At 52.5% G+C, this 20,051-nt stretch overlaps 1 protein-coding gene across 1 annotated transcript; it reads right to left on the reverse strand.

Annotated features, from left to right (window-relative positions):
• Positions 1-7,224: 7,224 nt before the first annotated feature.
• Positions 7,225-16,531, reverse strand: LOC131667742 (homeobox protein E60-like; the record flags this gene model as incomplete). The annotated part of the gene is made up of 2 exons (XM_058941395.1): positions 7,225-8,234; positions 16,491-16,531. Coding segments are annotated over 2 exons (394 nt in total), but the record flags the coding sequence as incomplete, so codon positions are not given.
• Between the last annotated feature and the right edge of the window lie 3,520 nt (positions 16,532-20,051).

A 20,051-nucleotide genomic window follows, 5' to 3' on the forward strand; every position in this document is an offset into this window, starting at 1 on the left:
CTTATTGAAATGCTATTTTTAGTGGTGATGGATGTCATAAAAATCTCGGATGTGGTTCATTAGCACTGGAAGTGGGGATTATAAAGGGGCGAGATAATAATTTGGAAAGAAGTTGTAATAAAAGGAAGCGCTTGATCGATAGCACTGAAGAAGTGATTGATAGATTTTTGGACAGGCGACGAACGCATTTTGCTGTAGGTATGTGTTTGAATAGAAGGAGTGGACGATAGGACAATTTATGAATTTCAAATGCGAAGTTTATGTAGGACAATGAGTTTCGTAATAAAATTAGCAAGATAGATGGCATTTGGTTCGATGAAATCTTGGAATAGACGGGCAAGCAAATGGATCGATCAAAGTGACGAGAGCTGGAAATCAGTATTTTGATCCGTGCATGCACGGAGGTCGAAGTAGTCGATATTTTAGTGTGCGGTATAGGCATGTATAACGGTAGAACGGGCTGCCGGGGTGCGGGGGAGGACGGCTAACGAAGGATGGCTGTTGCGTGTGGAAGTGCTTGCCCGAGCAGTCTTGCGAGATAATTTATTGGTCAATCAAAATGACGCATGGAGGTATAAGGTGACACGTCAGCGTACGGAGTTGACCATTAATTTTAATAGCCGTCAGCACGAGATCTTCCATCGGTTTTCTCTCATTCTTCGAGAACGCGCGTCTGTAGTCTATATCCTAGTGTGCGTTATGCATGCGTGTGCATGTGGTTGGACGGCCGCATTAATCGACATCGGCTACCGTGCGACTACGACTCGACAGACTCGTCGCGCCCACCCTCTCTTTCTGCGCGTGCGTCTAGGTTTTGTGCTCGAATCCCGTGGTTGATCGCCGAATGAATCTGCTCGCGCTCGGCGACAACAATATCGGCCGCGAGTCGGCAGAATAAGCGAGAGTGGGAAGGCAACTTGATCATTTGTAAGGATCGCAGCTGACAAAGTCGCTGTCGCGCTGCAGTGGCCGTGCAGCAGCGCGGCTGCACAATCTTGGACTACGGATCGAGGCGAGACCGCGCAAGCCGATCCTACTGACGGACAGAAGCGCCAGTCTGTCAAGTCAGCGATTCTAATCTGACGGCGACGTATTGGAGACTTTGGAGCACCGCTAATCGGAGCTGGCCATGCCGCAGCGCGTCGCTCGCTGCACGAGCGCCGATTATTAGTCACCGAGCAGCGCTTATTTCCATACATTTCGCGCGCGCACGCTGCTCGCTGCTGAGTTATGGAAGCCCTGGCTTTTCGCGCATTTCACTCACAAATGCCTTTATCGGGTAACGGCACGACTGCGGCCCCTCTGCGTACGACCGATCCGCGTGTCAAATTATTCCTTTCCTTTCACTTGCTTGACCAAAGTTCGCAGCGGACAACCTGGCGTCGGCCGCAATGAAGTCACGAGTGTGTTATGACAGGCAACTTGGCAAAAGCGTCCTGTGAGAAAGTTTCGGCTCCTATTTAACCTGGCCAGTGAAAAGCACGCAGTCTGGAGTGGCGGTGCTCGGCTGCAGAAGAGCACGTCTGTAGGACGAAGCCTTGAAAAGCAGTGACGATTCTCTCGATGAGAAATGAGTTGGGTCCGGAGTTTGACGGCCAAGAGGAGACCCTAATTCATCGAGAGGCTCCTGTTTGAAAGAGACATATTATACAGTTTTAGACACGAGGCGTCAACCTCGTTGAATGAATGGAATGCCACGGATAAGACACTACCACCTTGTCTTTGTCTCTTTTTCTATTCGTCATCTTCATTATTTTTTCATTTTCCTCGGTTCTCCGCACCCCACTCCAGCTGTAAAATCGAGCTGTGTCTTTAGCCACGAGCAAAACAAACAGCGCTAGAACTTGTTCTTTTATTCGCAGTCTACGCTTTTTATTATCATTCCAAAATAAACGACGAAAAATGCCGAGTTGGTGTGAGTTTCAAGGCTTTCACAGATTGATGTCTAAAAGCTGCTTTCGACTGGAGATAAAGTCAATAGAGCGATAGAGCGCAACAAAACAAACTACTTTGTGTTCGGTAGAGTGAAAATAGCCGCGAGCTGCGGATGAAAAAACGGTCACATGCAGAGATACACGAAACGGAAATTCAGCTACTGTCATCAGTATTCTGTGCGTCTGTGCCGTGTCTCTGCGCGATTATCTCGATTTTCGTGAGCCGTTCGCTTGACAGTTGGAAATATCGGCTTGTTGGCTGACTTTCGATACTTGATATCGCTGCTGACGAGCAGACATTCTTCTAAAGAGTAGAAGCACTAGCCCGGCTGACTCGACTGGCCTGAGAGGGGGGGGGGGGGAGGCGGAAGCTTCACTCTCGGACACGACGAGAAGCGACCTCATGAGGATTGAGTGTCCCTTCCTCTCTGCTCCCATGTTGATTATCTCGTAATTTAATACTACCTATTAATAATGCATTTTTGACCAGCGACTTCTTATTTGTTCCCTCCCTTCATCCTTCCCTCTCCCCGGCCCGTAGGCGGACGAAATATGCATACCACGTTTTTCCTTGCTCCAGCATTCTTAACTTACTCTCATACACATTCATTCTTTTTACATTCTTCACGGCTGCAAAAGACTTGTTGCCGTTGATTCGTTGATACAGAATGAGCATTTATCACCTGGAGCTGCCGCTTCAAACGATTCTCTAATCTGCTCGACCATTTTTCATTTTTATATTATGTTACCCATCTTTATAAAAAATATTTTTCATTAAACTGACGCATATAACTGTATAATAAGGTAGCGTTCATTTCTATCAACGTAGTTTTATGATTTTCCCAACTATTCTTTGATCACTCCAAATTTACATTAAAATCATTACAAGAAACTTTTTATGATTTTTTTCGCAACGTAGCCATATGAGTGATTGGTAAAGTTTTATCAAATAAAGTGTAAGAAATAAAAGGATACCTCCAGCGAAGATTGGCAAAAGCCACTTCCAAAGTTTAAGGTCGTATCTAACATTGCAAACTTCGACATGTCACATGGAACGCGATACACATACGCTTATAAAAGTAAATTTTGTGATATAGAAACTTCGCTTGTATTAAAAAACTATACAATTAGCAAAATAATAAATTTTAACTTTGGTTGTTAGTTGATTTGTTGCGGATATGCTTTGGTTTTATTGAACCACTGGGTTAATCCATTAACATAGGATACAAAATTATTTTTCTAACAATTTATAGTTTTTGAAAATAAAAATTGTCATGTATGAAAAACAATTCATACTTTCATCACCTATTTATTTAATAAAAAATTATTCGGATCAAACAAAACATATATATTTTTAATTTAGGTATTGAGGCAACGATTCAAATAGTTTTTAGACGCGTAAAAAATATGTAAGGAACAAAAAGTCATGTTAAAAAAATCGTATTGCAAAATGATGCTTTCTTATTTCCAATTTTTGCATGACAAAACTTTTTTTTATTAACTTCACGCCATCACCAATGTAAAGAATGTCGTCAAAAACATAAGATACAGTAATTTCCGAATTACTTTTGTTTAATTAGTTTAATGGCCATCATTAAAATATAGAAATCGCAATTATATCCTGTGAGTGTTAAAAGATTGATATAAATTGATTGAAATAACTTGAAAAAATTCAGCATTCATGTTAGCCACACATAAGTTGACTGAGTTTTGAGAACAGGCAATAGTTCCCGTATGAATCCCTGAAGAATTAAGCCAATTACTCCGGTGAAAATCAAAACCGTTATATTATGCGTGAACCTCTCTGAAAAAGTATAGGTGAGTAATGCAAGGTAATCATCAAGAAAACAATTTATTTGTTCACGCTTGACTCATTCCTCGAATATCTCGCTTGATTGAGATAAGTTTTACTTGCATCACGATTTTTTCGAATGTAAACATTACTTTATCCATAAACATAACTTTTAAAGTTTTATTACCAACTTATTGTTAATTTTTTTATGCTACAGTGTATTCGCATCTAAGAAGTCCATACAAGTGCAAGTTAAAAGAGATAAATTGTTGTGGAATTTCCATGAATGACAGCTAACATCAAGTGAAAGTAAAATACCAAGCAATGCAATGAGCTACTAATTACATTAGCAATATATTTTCTCCAATGAATTCAAACAAAATTTGTTTATGGACGTCTCAAGAAACCCAGCTGAGTGCTGCCGATATAATACCATTGGATATTATTTGTTATTTCCTATGTACGTGTAAATATTCTATAAGTGCAAATAATAAAAAGTCTTATGATGATAAATTTGACAATTTTTCAACAACCGGTTTTGAAGCTCACGGAGTTACCGAACTGTCCAAGCATCTAATTTAGTCCTATAACTCACTCTGTCCAACGTAGACATTAAAAAATTTCCAGCGATTAGGGGAGGAGAAGGGTGTACACTTGACGAAAATTAAAATGTGACGAAAAATTTGTAATGGCTGAGAGACATACTAAAATTTGATTATGTTATAATTTAGCAGTACTCATTTTCTTATTTTGTTTTCTTCCAGTGATCTAAACCAATAAAGCAACAAAAACGTTATAGTAGATGTATCTAAAAATTTTTTGAACTTATTGCAATAACTTTTTCACATTTAGTCGATTGTGATAAAATTGGAAATTTGAAATTATATAGAGATTGTTTGTATTTTAAATGATACGTGATATAAATAAACGAGATTCAGTATCAACAGCTATTACATATATTTTTAGTCCAGCAAACTACCTAGAAATATTTAATTTATGTAACGTTATGCGGATAATTTAGTCTTTAAAATATTTGGATAGCTTGTATGAGACATATTCAGCTGAAGAAAATTCGAAAAATCAAGAGTTTCGCTTTTCTGAATATCCAAAACCAATTTCGCGCATTATTAAGCTCTTTAAAATTCTCATAATAGTCATAATAATAGAGCTATAATGTAACAGCGCCGTACGGGCTGCAGAGAATGTACATAGAAATGCGATCAAAATCTCACATTGGGTTCACACACTTTACTGTAACACTTGCATGTCCAATATTTCACCATGAAGTATTCTTACATACATTTATTTTTCTATATTTTGATCCATTAATATCTCGAAAAGCACCAGGAAATTATTTTATTTGTTGCCGGCAATAATTGCATTTCTACTCGGAAAACCATTCTCATAAAGACTTCTTGTGTTCGATTTTACCAAGTGAAGATCGAAAATAATATTTAGAAAATTTTATTGAAAAGGATTTACGTAATCAACGATTTCTATAAGTTAGTTTGAAAATATTTTTTCATTTTATTATAATTGTGAAATTTTATAGCTGTCTCATTATTTCTTATTTCAAACATTGAAAATTATTACGCGACTATCTAGATTAAAAAATTATCAAGCCTTTTCATGAATATCTTGAGCAAATAGAATCGCAGTTATGTATCTTCAGTAATTGAATTTCAATTAAAACCATGAATTATATAAAAAAAGTTGTTCTTAAACAACGTAGCCGCGGTAAAGAAAGTCTTATATGGTGAAAACAAGTGTGTTAAATTTATAAAAATCGCGAATTCTATGAGTAACTAATTTATACGAAAGAGTAATGTAATCTTCAATGTAATATATTTTCATGAAATGTGAAATACGAAAAAATAAGATATTGTAAAAAATGAAAATTGATGATTGATGATCTGATGTGTTGTGCATGCAAGGAATCATAAAAGTATATGATATGAAAGGTAGTGCGAGAGCGAATGCAACGTTATAACAAAAATTGATAATTACATCGCTGTATTATTTAGTATTAATGAATGACTAAAAGAAATCTAAAACATAAGCTATGCCAACAAATCTGATTGATGTATATATGACTGAAATTAAGAAAGGTATACAGCACTATATAACGAAAGCTTATTCATTAATTATTATTATTGGAGAAGCTACTGGCTTATGCACGACGTTCTTTTCTATGGCATAGCGAAACATCTTTTTGATATACAACAGTCACATTATATCAAAGTTTCTCTAGGTTTAATTGCTCTTGACGTTATTTTCTATTATGCGATCAAACATCGTATTAATAAAAATGTTCGGGAAAAAAGTCCTTGTAGTATTGATTTGATGGCCAGATTAAAAGAAATGAAGTTTGTTTTGCGTCGAAACGATATCGAAACGAATCGGCACGATTTAGTTATGAATTGTCGGAATCAGTTACCTATTGGTCCTTTCATTGTTGATGCGTGGTCAATAAAACAAATAGAAAACGCTAGCGGAATAAAAGACTTTATAAGGCTAGCAAAGAGAACAGCAGGCAATGAGGCGATGAGTAATGAAGCAATTAAAAGCGTAAAATGTTTGCATGGAAAAGAAAGCGTGGAGAGGATGAAGAAGTTGGCGATAGGAGGGCACGATTAGAAAGGTTGAAAAGCGCGTAGAAGAGCGAGCGAGTCGGAGAATCAGAAGGACGCGCGGCAAGGCGTGTGGAGCTAAGCACAAAGAGTTGCCGGCGGTCGAGTTGCGAAGGCTCGAAGGCGAAAGAAAATCGATAAATCAAGGGGCGAGCTGGTGGCGCGCGCGTTCATTAAGCAATAAAGCCGATAAGGATTCGATGTTGGCGATGCCGCGTAGGCGCAGCCGTAAACGCAGCGACAGAGGCCGGGGTCGAGGCTGGCTGACATCGACAACAGTAAGCAAGGTGCCGATGCTTATGGTTATGCGATGGTTGCGCGGGTGAAGCGCGGCGTGGGGAGGCGAGGCGAGGCGAGGCGAGGCGAGGCGAGCCGATAAGCGTTAGGCAGCGTGGCGTCGAGCGCGTCACGGCGGCGGCGGTGGCGGCGGCGGCGCGGGCGTGGGCGTGGCCGCGGCTTGATATCAGCGATGGCCACCTTTCCGCTGTAAATCAATTGATATCACGAGGGGGAGAGCGCGCAACTGCGCCTCTCTGCTGGGCATGCGCCGACACCCAATACGGCCGATCCGATCGACCCGCCCCGCGCGCGCTATGCCTTTACCTCTCGCCTCGCGCCTCGCGCCTCGCGCGGCTCTTGCCCTGCCGCTGCCTCGGGGCAATTATCGCCGCTGGATTTGCCGTCTTTGTTGCGCATATACTCACCTCCGCGAGCGCGCAGCCAGCTCAATAATTCATACTTACTCTGGAACGGGCCGGTGCAGCTCTACGCTCCAATTACTCGCCAACTGCTGTATACTCTGCGGACTGGCATGATGTTCGCGAGGGAAAGGGTCAGTCAATAAAGTTATAGCTCAGTTTACCTTTCTCATATTGGGAATATTTAATCATCACGGTTTTGCTCTGCCTCATCGTTGCGCACGCACGCGTACATATCTTCTCGAGTGTTGCTTTATGCTGCGCATCGTCCACGCTCATTCTATCAGGTGCGCGTGCGCGCAGCAGTAGTTCGCGGCCGCGCGCTTCATTATTTATAATCGATAAATAAATAACTAAATTATCTTGAACAGTCTATAAGCAATTACACCAGACGACTGATGTATTTATATGTACAGGTCGATTATCGTCGATTATCTTAGACAAGGACGCGTCGGCTGTGCGTCGGCTGCGCGTCGGCTGCGCGTCGGCTCCGCGTCGGCTCCGCGTCGGCTCCGCGTCGGCGCGCGAGCGACCGAGCTCCAGCTATATATCTTTAACTACACATATTTATAAAGTTCTATTGCACATCGCAATTACCTCTCCTCGCTGTCTGGCCGCGCAGTGCTATTTTACATTATACTGTACAATAAGTTTACGGAGCCACGATGGGGCTGGGGGCGCCTACGCTCGGCCGCCTTGCTCGCCCGCGCCTGGAGCGCTCCGCGCAACGCTGCGTCCGTGCTCGGCGGAATCTCCGCGATCACTGCTCCCGCTGGAAGGCGCCCTGTCGGCACCCGGCAGTGACCGCGCGCGCGCCCGGGCGAGGCTCACTTGGCCTGCAGCTCGGCGGCCTGCTCCATCTCCTCCTTGGTGAGCGGCACCGTGGAGTGGTTGTAGAGCCCCTGGGCCATCAGCTGCAGCGCGAGCGGATTCTTCTGGCCGCTGGCCTTCTTGATCTTGGCGCGCTTGTTCTGGAACCAGATCTTGATCTGGGCCTCGTTGAGGCCGAGCTCCCTCGAGAGCGACTGGCGTCTCGGCTCGGTCAGATACTTGTTGAGCGTGAACTCGTTGGTCAACCTCTGCAGCTGCTCCGGGCTGAAGGCCGTCCGCGGCCGCTTCTCCTCGGGGCTCAGCTGCAATCGCTCGGCAGGGCGCTTCGGCCGCCTCGTCCGCGGACCTGCAACAGACGATGCAGCGCCTTTAGCGGGGCCCTTTTCGAGTGCGCTCAGCGAGCGTGTTCGGGGCTAGCTCGTCGCTCGTCCGCTAGTGCGCGGCGGCGGCGGCGGCGGCGGCGGCGGCGGCGGGGAACGAGCTGCCGAGCTGCCGAGCTGCCGAGTTGCCGAGCTGCCGAGCTGCCGAGCTGCGAGCAACGTTGATTAAGGGAGGCAGCATTACTCGTCGGCAAACTTTCGGCGAGTCATCGTCGTCGCGAACGTTCCGCTCTCGCTTGTCTGAGCTAACGAACAGCAGTCTAATTACTCAGCCAGGCAAACTCTCATCTCTCGCGCGAGAAACCAATAACGCCGAGACGCGCCACGACCGCTAATACCCATCCGAGCCCCTCTCGCCGGCTGGCTGCCGAGTTAGACGTCAGACTCCGCCGGGAGCAATCGCCTTGCCGCCGACGGCTCCGCAAAAACGAGCGTTGACGCGAAGAAAGTGCGCCAGTTCCGTTTCACGTCTGTCGCGCTTGTTTGCTTAGAGCGAGCCACGGAGCGCCGCGACACGTCGTCGCACTCGCGACCGCCTACCCCGCGCAAATCCGTGGAACGATCGGGAGCTTCTCGCGGATCGACGGCGGTCGGCACGAGAGCGAGTGTCAAACAACAACGAGTCCGTTGGCCCGAGCGCGCGGATCCTTTAAGCTCGTCTGTAGTCTAGGCAGTCTTGGTTCGCCGAGCCGACGTCTGTGCGAGTCTCCATAGCTGCTCCTTATACATCATTCAACGGTTCTTTAGTGCGACGAGCGCAGTGTTCTATCGACAGCGCTACTCAAACATTGATGCGCGCTCGTACGTACACCTGCATCCCTACAGCGAGCTAGTTTCGAAGAAATGAAGCTATGGAGTAAGCGGCGAAAGCACGTGACCACACTAATTTTCATTACATATTCGGAAACTGTGCCGTACGTGCAATAAATACAGATCTACAACGAAACCGAGCGAACAAAGCAAAACTATTGCCATTGGTCTTTACGACAAGTGAACTAGTACAAGGTGCTCGCAGGAATATCAATAGTTTTATCGAGCGCCGCTACGGAGATGCAATCTGCACATTCAGCGGCTCTCTCGCGCTAATGAATTCGTTGGCTGTCGACTGGGGAGCTATCGCGGGCAGTGACTGCAGTACCCGCTCACTCGGCCATAGCGTAATTAGCAATTTCTTCGAGCAGCGACAAAAAGTCTCGACCGCGCTCTCTCTCTCTCTCTCTCTCTCTCTCTCTCTCTCTCTCTCTTTCTCTCGTTGCTCGTTGCTCTGCCGCTTCTTGCTGTGCCGCCCGGTAAAACGCGATCGCGCGCTCTCCGCTTCCACGAACGCGCGCAGCCATACACGCCTATGAGCAGCCTCGTGCGGCCTTCCTTTCTTGCCTGCAGGTGTAAAAAGCTAACTTATTTAGCTGCGCGCAGCCGCCGTTGCTGTCGACGCTCAGTCTCCGCGGATCAACTATCGGGCGGGCAGCTTGCACGCGCAAGCTCGCCGCTCGACGTCGCCAACTGGCCTCTACCGCGTGATTTCTCAAAAGCCAGGACGCATTGGTTGCAGGAGATCGAGGTAGTCAAAGTGAAGCTCACGTTCGCCGCAACGACACAGCCCTCGGCAGACCGACAGACAGCGGTCGAACTCGGCTCGATCCTTACGTGAGTGTGCTGCGTTACTTACTTCGTCCTGAGAACAGAAAGCAAACGAGTGAAATTAAACATTGAACAGATGCATGCGTGATGTTGAATGATAGGGAGTGATAGGGAGAGTATAGAGCTCGCTTTCATCGTGGGCGCCCGGGCGCCAAGTTGCGAGTTGCGAGCGCAGAGCGGCCCGTGCGCCGATCGATCGCCACGCGCGCAGGGCGTTCCGAGCTTTCGACCGGTCTCCATCGATCTCGCGCAGCCATCCGTACGAACAGGTGGTCGGCGATCAGAGGCCCGTCGCGCGTGCTTTCACGCAGCCGTTCCCACGACGCGGGCGACGGCCGCGTGATTCCGAAGCGCTTGCGAGGAGGATGCAGCGCCGGCTAGGCGAGAGGCAGTCCAGGTATATGCAAGCGGCTCGCGGAGATCGCGTCGGGATAGTTAACGAGGCAGTACCAGTGAGTGCTGCGCCACAGGCATTATCTGGCCATCGGATCTGCAGCCCTCGCGCGGCGGCAGTCGCGCCATCTTGCCCGCTCGGCTCAGCCTGCGCGCGCGCGCGCGCGCGCCTCTGCTCTCGTGGCCCCCATTTATTTGTGCGATTTTCTCGACCGCCTGCGCGCCGCGCACCTATGCGCCGAGGTGCGCAAACTTGCCATTGTTTACCGAACAATTGAATGCATGATTCAGTGGATAAGTGGATTCGAGTAACAAGTCTATGTTTACGAGGAAATTTAGTGTTCCATTGTCTATTAACTAGATCAGCGCCACGGATCTATATATGTATTCGCAGCGATAAATAATCCGGTCGAGCTGCGAGGTTCAAGCGCGAGCAGAGGCCCCCTGCTAATTGGCTAATTTCAGCCAAAGTGCTTGTCGACAAAGTCGCTCCAAAAGCTAGCGGCAAATTCGGTCATTTGACAGAACTCGAGTCGCACTAATTCTCGCGGCGGCCACGGCGACAGCGACGGATACGCGTCAGCGCGCCTGAAACATCGGCTCGCAGACAGTCGCTCGCGTAATACCGCAGACTATCTTTACCCCATCTCGGCGCGCCCGACTCCCCGTTACCCGTCCGAATTCTCCCAGCCGTGCATCACGGACCTAGCTCTCTTATTGCCTGTGCTTCCCTCGTCGTCGCCGCCGTCGCCGCCGCCGCCGCCGCCGCGCGTCACCTCGATCAACGCGGGCTGTAATTACGGCAAGAAAGCCAGGCCCGACGAGTGCAGGCGCCACCGACTGTCGTTTGGCAATCGCTGTGGCGGCGCGCTCGACGGCAAACGCAGTAGCCTGGTAATTCAAGCAAGCTCGACGCAGCCTGCCACGCGAGGATCGCGCTGACGAGCAATGCAGGTCGAGGCGGCCAAGCAGCTGCCGTAAAAGGTCGAGGCGGCTCTGGCGCCGAGGGTTTATGCGCGAGTCAGAAGTATGGAAAGTACAGCGGCACGGATGGAGCGCGGCGGGACGGAGCAGGGCAATTATCGAATAAAAAAAACGAGAGCGAGAAAGAGGGCGAGGGGGACGAGGAACGCGCGGCGGCGGCGGCGGCGGCGGCGGCGATCAGAAAAAGTAGAGCAAGAAGGAAAGCGCGACGAAAGGCACGTGCGCGAGCGACAAGCGCAGACAGGGAGGAAGTGCACGGCCAAGCGCAGGCGGCGAGGAGGGCCGGGAGGAGCGAGGGGGTGGGGGGAGCGCGAATGCAACAGAGAAAGCGAATAGAGGGAGAGAGGAGGCAGATAACCGCGGGCCGCCGGGTGCTTGAAATTAATGTTGCCCGCTTAATTGGAGCCACCGAGGAGAGTGTGTGTGTGGCCAAAGAGGTGCTCAGCCGGCGGAACTGCCCGTGGCCGTGTGCGCCTACGCGCGCCTCGAGCTTTCCGGCGTCGCGGCGCGAAAGCTCGAGAGCCGTCTCGAGCTTTCGCGCAGCCCTGGGCGCGGCCGGCCGACTCGCGACTCGCGCCTGCCGCTCGGCCTCCTCGAGCCGAGCCCTGGCCGGTGCTGCCGCTCTGTCGGATCGCTTCTCCGGCCACCGAGCAGCGACACGTTGTTGCGCTCCACTGGCCGTTGATGTTCGCCGTGCAGGCCGGCCACCGCGCGCGCAACGAGCAAGGCTGAGCGCGCGCTCGGCGGATCGATGGGTGGAGAAGAGGCCTGCATCGATCCACTGCAAAGTCAGACTGGCGCGAGCGGCATGGAGACAGCGAGTCCGCTGACTTGACTTTGCGTACGCGTCGCGGGCGCCGGGTCGAGGCGAGGGCCGCGCGCAAGCGCAGGCCAAGCCCAACGTGTCGACGCAGGCTTGGCTGCAGGTGTCCGCTATAGGCAGAGGCGCATGTGCCGCGGCCGTGCGCGCGGAGGAGCTCCGCGCAGGCGGCCGGCGCCCGATCGACCAAACCGATTTTCGCCGACAAACGGCTACGGGCGCGGAAGAGGAGGCGTACGAGGAGGCGACGCAGCCCGAAGCGCGCCGTGGTTACGAGCTGCGTGCTTCGGCTGATTACAACTCAAATTGGCAGCATAAAGTTGCGAAAGAGTGGCTGGCTGCTTATGTAGATTTAATCGCGTGTATCGCTGAGCAGAAACGTCTTACTCGGCGCAAATTATCATACAAACAGCCACATCTGAAATCCGGCTGAGCGGGCGCTGCCTGGCGCGCGCTTATCCGCGAGCGCGCTTAACGCGACACAATGAGGCGGACGTTGCAGGCGACAGAACCAGGCTATATATCGCATTTAGTGCGGATAAGACGGGACGGTTTTTGCATCGAGCGAGGGGGAGCGAGTATCGCTGCGAGCGCGCGGGTGGGCCGCCGCCGCCGCCGCCGCCGCCGCGACTCGCACTGCCAGCGTAGGCGTCGCGGAACATGCAAATTACCCGCACCAGATTCGGCGATACATCTTAATTTCGCGCTGCTACTCGCCAGCCGTACGGATTTGCGCTACCGGCTGCGCACACTTGCCAGACCTTTTGTCTGCCTGCCTCCAATTTGTCCGCACGGCTACCATAATAAGTCTCGGCGACGTTTTTTCCTTGTCTCTCGCCTCTGCAGCGCTTGACGAGAAGTCATTTAGCTCCCTTTTTCCTCTCCTCGGCCCGCGGCTATTTGGCATTCCGAGAGCCAAGAGTCAAAATACCTCTCAGCTGGAAAAGAATGAATCTGTAATAGGAGACGCGGTCCTCTCTCTCGCTCACTGTCGAGAGAGAGAGAGAGAGAGAGAGAGAGAGAGTCTGGCGAAACTGATATGTGCGCGAGCGCCGGACGCATTGTGACCGAGGCGCGCCTGCGGGGCTGCAGCGATGTCAAGCCGCAATTTCGGAATTCCGAGCGAACGAGCGAGGTTCCTTCTTTAAAGGTCTTTTTTCGGGCCACAATGCGCGCAAAGTCGAGCAACGAGCCGAGAAAAATTGCCTCTGGTGTGCGGAGGAGGGGGAGAGGAGGCCCGAGAGTGGGGGCAAGATAAAATTGCAATTGGATCGTAAATTGAGGCTGATGGAGGGGGCCCGTGTACGTATATCGTTGACATTAAAGTTTTTATTAGACGTCTGGAGGTGAGGCGAGGTGTGCCCGCTCATATATTTCACGAAGGCGAGAGAAAGACTCGGAGCTTTAGAGGCGCGAGCATAATGGAGAAACGGCTCGGCGCGACATTCGATACCTCTGCTTTTCGGAGTGTGATGTGGCGAGCAGAACTCGTTCGTCATCGAGCGAGCTGCTATTTGTGCGCGCGCGCGCGCGCGCGTGTGGGTGAGCAACGACTTCCTGAAAGGTGGAAATTAAGCTATTAATTATTCGCCGGCGGGCTGGAACTAGCGCGACAGCTCTTTGGCGCGCGGCGACGCGTATTTTTTGTTGGCCGAGTCGAGTCGTACCTGTCGCGGCTATTATTATGCACGCTCTCGCTCTCGCTGGCTGGCCTCCGCCGGGGGAGCGAGCGCCGAGGCCCGTGACGAGATACTAGTCATGTTTTGATTTTCTCTCTTTACGAGCTGAAATTCGCCCATTATTCATGATGAATTCAGACTTAAATCACCGCTGACTGCGCCTCAGCTATAAATTTATCACTTTTTGCAGCTTGGCCATTAAAAATTTCGCGCCTCTCGCTAGCTCGCCTCGGTCGGTCTGGGCCTCGGCAACGCACGAGCCTGGCGAAATAGCTGAGAGACGCACCTCTCGTAGAGCGTCCACTCGGCAGGGACAGGCAACAATCGAAAGAAAAAGCTAGCGCAGTTTTGTTGAGTAACGAGCCTGAAGAAGCGCCCATTATCATCAATCGAGACGAGCGCTGGAATGCAGCGCGAGCGTGTGCGTTTTTCGGACCGGCCAATTTGCCATGCGTACGTGTATCGGTGTGACGCCAGCCTCGTTTGCCCGGCCCAATCGCTACGCTTCCCCCCGGAGGATTCCTCGACCGAGCGACTTGCCGCGGCGGGACAAGCGGCTGCGACTCGCACCCACCCGCGCGGACGTTTCGCCTGCCAACTACAATCTGGAACTACTTGCTCATTTTCGCCTTGCACAGATGTCGAGGCAGCAGCTGCGCCGGCGACATTAGCGATAATTAGCGAGCATCATTTTCGAGTAAGAGTTCTTCTCCGGCAGCTTAATGAGCTCGCAGCCGTAGGATAGCTGCAGCGATATTTTCTTGGACGTACTTGTGGACGACGGATCAGCGATTGGCGACATTACTGCCAGAGGGCAAACACGCTAGTCTCTAGTCCGCGCGTGCGGAGAAAGTCAAGTAAAGCGAGGCTAAGGAGGAGGGCGAGGCGGAGAAAGAGAGAGAGAGAGAGAGAGAGAGAGCCGAGGCCTGTGTGTTGGGCGACATTAAGTTTAATTGGGCTGGAGAGTGCGAGGCATTCTGAATTGAGATTTATGAAGTAAATTCATTGTTTGGAATCGCCGCGCGGACCACCAACGCGCGCACTTTGCCTCGTTGTCGCGTCACTGCACGCCAAAACATCCAGACAGTGGCTGTTCTTGTCAACTGGCAACGCTCGCGCGCGGCTCGCGAAAGGGGACACGACGGTCACCGCCACAAGAGATCGTCTCTTCGACTCCGCATGTGGGCCTTTCGACTGACCCCGAGAAAGTTGGAAATGGTTGGAAAGACGCGTCGATCTAAAGATCGGCAGATCTTCGACTGACGGCCGCGAGACGCGCGCGCGGGAGAAAGCGCGCGTCTGCCAAGATTAATCTGCGAGCGCTTCGGGCGCGGATGGGCGTGTAAGCGCGGAAACGAGGCTGCGCGCACGCACCGCTGCAAATCGCTTAATTTCTCGGCTGGTGTGCACGCGCGAGGCAGCCCCACGACGAGTCGCGAGGCGCGCAGCTGCTCATCGCCGCGTTGCGACAGAGCGATTAGTCGGTTTCGACGAGAACACGACGGCCGCCACGCAGAGCGACTAACGAGCGACTCGGCGAGCGAGCCACGCAGCGGACGCGTTGGCCCAATCTCGCGGCTCGCGAGGTGCCGCTCGCTCTCTAATTACAGCCGAGCGTCCGACGACTTGCGAGAGCCGCGCAAGCTGCGTGGATGAAGCTATAGACGGCGCGCGCGCTCCGATCCCAGGCAATGATCATCCGTTGTGCGTAGAGCGCTGCGCCGTCGGCATATTTTAATGAAATAATAAAACTGAACGAGCGTCGATCGAGCCGTGGGCCATAAAAATCTGAATAATCGCGCTAATAACGAGAATATTTTGCAAACGAGCCGGGCAGAGCGAGCGGCGCGCGGCTATTCCGCGCTTGAACATACGTCATTAGGCGCGTATTCGGCGCTAAAGCTCGTAAAAGAAAATGGGCCCGCGAAGCTCGGCTCGCTACGGCCGCAAATAATAATATGCAAATAGCATGGGCGCAACGAACGGCACGTTCGCAATTGTTTATAGGAGAATAAAGGGCCGCTCTCGGTCACGCGGTGCACTCGGGGAATGTGTATAATTTGAGAGCAGCGAGAAGGGCTTTTTCGCGAGTGGCGCGCGGCCAATAATCGTGAGTAATAGACGGCTAGCGGCGGCGTGGGCGCAGCTCTTCCTCGCAATGACTTACACTGATTGCAGCCAGCTAGCTCGGGCAGCGCGAGCGCGCGCGGCCCGCGGAAAGCGCTCCGGCCGCGGCCGGCTCTCGAGCTGTTTAGCGCCTTAGCCGGTGTGTTTATCCATTGGTTTCTCGCTACCTGACTGCCTCCCCCGTCAGTCAAGCAGCCCCCCCCCCCACCCCACCCCCCGACTCCTAGTCGTCGATCAGCGCCGCGAACGATCGCAACGACCGCAACGACCGCGGCAACGCGCGAGAGCGCCCGGCCTCAAAGCCCCGGCGTGCAGCCATCAACGTCCACTGAGCCCTATAAACATCGCAATGCACGGACGGCCGTGCAGCAGACTAGCGAACTCGTTGGTCGGCAGCGCTGGCCGCCCCGTCGGCCGACGCCCGCCCGCGGGTTCGATTGAGCCGTGCAAGGTGCGCCAAAGAGGCGGACGAGTCCCAGCACGCCGCGCACTCGACTTTGCTCGCTCGATCGGCTAATCGCCGAGCCGCTTGTCGGAGGAGGACTCCACGGCGATCCGTCCGGCGCGCCGGCTCGAGTGAGATATCGGGCGATCGGAAAAACGGGAATCGTCGATGCCGACTCTGCCGAGTAAGGCCCCCCCGAGGCGGCGGCCGGCAACAAGGACGGGAGGAAGGCGCAGAAGAGCAAGAAGCACGAGCTCTCGCGCGGGGATGAATCAGCCAGTCGCGCCGGCGTCGGAGCGGCGAAAAGTTTAGTTGCGAGTAGCCAGGGAGGCCGTGGGAATGCAATATCCATAAAACCGCTTCCGCGGACGATGCACGTCGGCCGGCTCTTGAGTTAAAGCCGTGCGAGCGGCTGGCCCGTCTCCGGCGTCTCGCGCGTGCAATAATCTGTCGGCGGGCGCGATGCGGCTCGACACACGCAGCTGGTAAGGTGTCAACGAGGAGCGAGGGCGCAGCCGAGCTCGTGGACCACCATGGGAGAGCGGCTACCGGCGCGCCGAGCACGCGTAGTCCAGTCAATTTTCGAGCGCTAATGAAAGCGATGCTGCTTGTCGTCGTAGCTCAAATCGGCCGGCCGCCAAAGCCGCCGCGGCATTCCTCGAAGCTGTGTCAGTTGCTTATCTCGAGCAGTCGACCGCCTGGGCGAGCTACTGCGCCTCGTAATCCGAATAAATGACGCCGCTTTGGAGCCTCTATCTAAATCAAGCTGATCGTTCATTTGGAGCGCGCGTCCAGCCAGAGCTCGGCGCTCGGCTCGCGTGGTCGTCGGCAGTGCTGGTATTGGCCGAGTGCGCTGGACTCGCGGACCAACGGGAAAAAGAAGTCGGGAGCAAGGCCGGCAGTCGGGCCTGGGCCATAAAAACGTCAAAGTCCCCCTAACCTAGAGAAACGTCTTCATTACGCGCGGCGGCGGCTCCTCTCTCGCTCGCTCTCTCGCTCTCTCGCTCTCTCGCGCTCTGTCTGTCTGACTCTCTCTCTCTCTCTCGGTCTCGCTCGCCGTCCGATCGCGGCGCGCACGCATATGCGGCATCGCTCGTAAGTTATGCCTCGTCAGCGAAAAAATATAAGAGGCGCGCGGCCCGAAGAAGCGCCCGCGACGCTCGCGAGTGGCATTGTCAGCCGAGCCATTACAGTTGGCCGGGGCTCGAAGCGATGGGCGCAGGCACGCCAATTGGCCGCGTCTCTGGCGCGGCGCGCTTGCATCCGGCTTTCTTTTTGCCGATAAACTGCCGCGTGGCCTCGCGGCTTATTACATGCACGTACGCGCAAGGAGGAATGCCGCGGATGGAAGCAGCTTCCGCTTGCTTATTGTTTATTAGGCGCTGCGCCGCCAAGCTTGTGCGACTGCGCGACGCGTCGAGCGCACAATGAGAGAGATTTTCCGGCTGAAAAACGGCAAACGGCAAACGGCGAACGGCGAACGGCCGAGCAGCGAGCGGCGAGCGGCGAGCGGCGAACGGGAGGTAATTAATTGCTCCCCGCTGATTCCGCAGCTGGAATTTAATGCACAATTAAGTTTTATTGAGCGCCAGTCTGTTTCTTATAATATTTGTGGCGCGGCGGAGCTACAGGCAGTCCGTTGTTCTGGGAGTCGAGTCGAGCCGTGCCGAACCGAGCCGAGCCGAGCCGAGCCTCTAACTGTAAACAAATAATCGCGGAGAAAGTCATGCAAAAATAGCCAATGAAGAAGTGCGCGCGCGCGTTAATAAAGAAGTCGCGGTCTCGATGCGCGCCGCTGCTTGTTCTTGCGCAAGTAGGCAATTTATGTAATTGTCCCTTTGCTTGGCGGAGCTGCTGCCACGCAGCCGAGGGCACGTTTTATCATGCTTTTTACGAGATAGCCACTTACGACTACTACGCCACGCGACGGCAGCGCCAGCAGTCCAGTTCTGCTTAAAATTAACACGTATGGTATCGCGGCTCGCCACTAATTTGTCCTCGTCACCGGCATTAATAAAGCGGCTCTCTTCGGCTCAGCGAAACGCCTGCTGGCTATTTTTAAGCAGCTCGCGAGCAAAGCTTGTTCGCTGCAGGTCGCGGTGGGGGGAAAAATGCGCGCTCGCGTGGAGCCGTTTAGCGAGCGCGCTATTGAATCGTCAAAAGTCAAAACCGTAAGCGGATCGGCAGACTGGCGGCTGGCCGGGCCGGCGGCTGGCGGTGCTGCCGGCTGACCGGTTCTTTCGGTCTTTTAGCGCGACCGAGCGAGCGAGCGCCCGCTCCTTCTATCTCTCTCTCTCTCTCTCTCTCTCTCTCTCTCTCTCTCTCGCTCAATTGAGCGATACGCGATCGGCCACACACGATACATTCAGAGCTCGCGTATTTCTCCGCCGCCGCAGCCGTCAAGCTATTCGACGCTCGCGAAACCTCCGACCTATTGTCCTCCGCCACTTCGCTGTTGCCTTTGCCTGCGCGTTGTGACTCAGTCGGCCCTTTCGGTATTGCTCGGTTATCGATGACGGCCAGACCAGTGACGCATCGCTCCGAGACAGCAGTGGACCGTGAAAGACCAGTAGTAGCGACTTGGTTTTCCGATTATAGGCAAGGAGCCAGCCGCTGCTGCAGATAAGGCCCTGCGCGCGATACGTCATTCACTAAACCGCCTGGCGCGGCCTGGCAGCAGAGCAGTCAGGAGGCCCGATGCGATAGAGACATTAAGCGCGCGAAAAAGCTATGTTACGCGGGCTGCTTCGTGCTCGTCGTTTTTTGCAAGAGAGGCTCAGGGCCTATAATCGAGGCGCTCGTTACTAATCGGCCCGTAAAATCAGCGGTTGCCGCTCGAAAAGCTCGAATCGAAAAGGAGCAGCAAGGAGACAGGCCGCACGAGAGAGCGAGAGAGCGGACGAAATTAAAAGAGGCCGCGAGCGCTAAGCAGTGCTATATGGGACACGAGTCGAGTTGTAGCCAGCCAGTAAGCAGCGCGAAGCGGCTGCACGCACTTTGAGCTTATGGGAGCTTACCGCGAGAAGCACGCGCAAGTGTGCACGTGTACGTGCGCGCGCGCGTACGCGAAGCGAGTGAGCGAGAGAGAGAGAGAGAGAGAGAGAGAGAGAGAGAGAGAGAGAGAGAGAGAGAGAGAGAGAGAGAAAGAGCGAAAGAGCGGAGCACGGCTTGGCAGGGAGGACGCGGACCACCCACACCGGCGCGCCAGCCAGACCACCGTGCTAGCCCCCTGGCATACATTAGGCTCTCTCCGCGAGCTCTCTCTCCTTCTCTCTCCCTCTCTCTCTCTCTCTCTCTCTCTCTCTCTCTCTCTCTCTCTCTCTCTCTGTTACTCGCAAAACTAAAGCGAGCGCTCGTTTTGCACCCATTGCTCTCAGCCATTAGGTACCTTAATACGCCCGACACCCGTTTAATTAGCATTTGATATGGATGCCGCGCCTCCCTCCTGCCTCCCTCCTCTCTTCCTTGCTTCCTCGCTTCCTCGCTCTCTTCCTTCTCTGCCTTCTCTCTAGCCGCGGCATCTCTGACGAGCCGACGAAAGCCCGGGCGAGCCGATTATACGCCACTGATCGGCAAGCCTAACAAAAAGCTCTCCCCGTGGGTCGCAGCCTGTGAAGCCGCACCCGGAACAGATTGACTCGTCGAGCGCGGCTCTTCTCGCGAGTCGGCGACTTGGCGGGGAGCTTGCGGGGTACAC

This window comes from Phymastichus coffea, unplaced genomic scaffold, assembly GCF_024137745.1.
Source record: "Phymastichus coffea isolate CEN01 unplaced genomic scaffold, Cenicafe_Pcof_1.1 PCOF00070, whole genome shotgun sequence".
In the NCBI taxonomy this organism is placed as follows: domain Eukaryota; kingdom Metazoa; phylum Arthropoda; class Insecta; order Hymenoptera; family Eulophidae; genus Phymastichus; species Phymastichus coffea.